Source organism: Nannospalax galili, unplaced genomic scaffold (assembly GCF_000622305.1).
Source record: "Nannospalax galili isolate Female #2095 unplaced genomic scaffold, S.galili_v1.0 scaffold311, whole genome shotgun sequence".
NCBI lineage: Eukaryota > Metazoa > Chordata > Mammalia > Rodentia > Spalacidae > Nannospalax > Nannospalax galili.
The window spans coordinates 4466517-4467574 of record NW_008330298.1 but is presented as its reverse complement, the minus strand read 5'-3'; the positions used below and the strand labels follow the sequence as shown (position 1 = coordinate 4467574).

The following is a 1058-nucleotide window of genomic DNA, read 5'->3' as shown; positions in this document are numbered from 1 at the left end:
GAAAGAAAGAAAGAAAGAAAGAAAGAAAGAAAGAAAGAAAGAAAGAAAGAAAGAAAGAAGGGGAAGGAAGGAAGGAAGGAAGGAAGGAAGGAAGGAAAGAAAGAAAGAAAGAAAGAAGAGAAAGAAAGAAAGAAAGAAAGAAAGAAAGAAAGAAAGAAAGAAAGAAAGAAAGAAAGAAAGAAAGAAAGAAACTAAGCCAAAAATAAAATTCTTTCCAGGCATCGCCGAATGGAAGCCGTGCGACTACGAAAAGAGAACCAGATCTATAGTGCCGATGAGAAGAGAGCCCTTGCATCCTTTAACCAAGAAGAGAGACGAAAGAGAGAGAACAAGATTCTGGCCAGTTTCCGAGAGATGGTATACAGAAAGACCAAGGGGAAGGATGACAAATGATGGCTTTCTTACCTTGCAGTAGATATTTTTAACAACAAGAAAGAAAATCTGGGTTCCACACATATACACGGAAAGATTATTTGTTTTGTCTGTTTGAGGGGATTATTTTTTGGCATGTCTTCTTAAGTAATCCAGGCTGGCCTCAGACTGTAGCAGAGGTAACTTTGAATTCTTGATCTCCTGCATCCACCTTCCAGTTGTTCAGATTCCAGATGTGTGCCACAACACAAAGTTATGCTCTGGAAAATCTTTGCAGTGCTACTGTGCCTTCTACTTCGTTCTTTCAGTCCTTCAATAAAAGTCTGCTATCGATATGGGTTACTTTGGATTGACCATAACTTTCCAGTTTAAAAATTCAAATTATGAATTAACTCCTACCATATTAGGGAAGGTGTCATGGACAGAAAGTGTTAGCAAGATGTGAAACTGAAATAATCATGTCATGATCCTGTGCAACTACCATTAGCTGTACATAATGTCTGCCCCACGCCAGTTGAACTTGGAAATCATCATTCCTCTGTGTTGAATGTATTAGAAATGGGCTTGACACAAACTATGTAGAAGGGTACTTTTGTCAACAAAATGAAAGCGTTGCTGTAAAAAGCAACTCTCAAATTAGAAAACTACTCATATATATAGTCTGCCCTAGAAATGTGTTTTGGGTT

At 37.9% G+C, this 1058-nt stretch overlaps 1 protein-coding gene across 1 annotated transcript in view; it reads left to right on the top strand.

The window, feature by feature from the left end:
* Positions 1–707, top strand: part of Nkap (NFKB activating protein) — a 31295-nt gene extending 30588 nt beyond the window's left edge. The window contains exon 9 of the mRNA XM_008844153.3: positions 219–707. Within this exon, the coding sequence (XP_008842375.1) occupies positions 219–393 (175 nt within the window). The 3' untranslated portion in view covers positions 394–707. The remainder of the gene's footprint in view (positions 1–218) is intronic.
* Positions 708–1058: the final 351 nt, after the last annotated feature.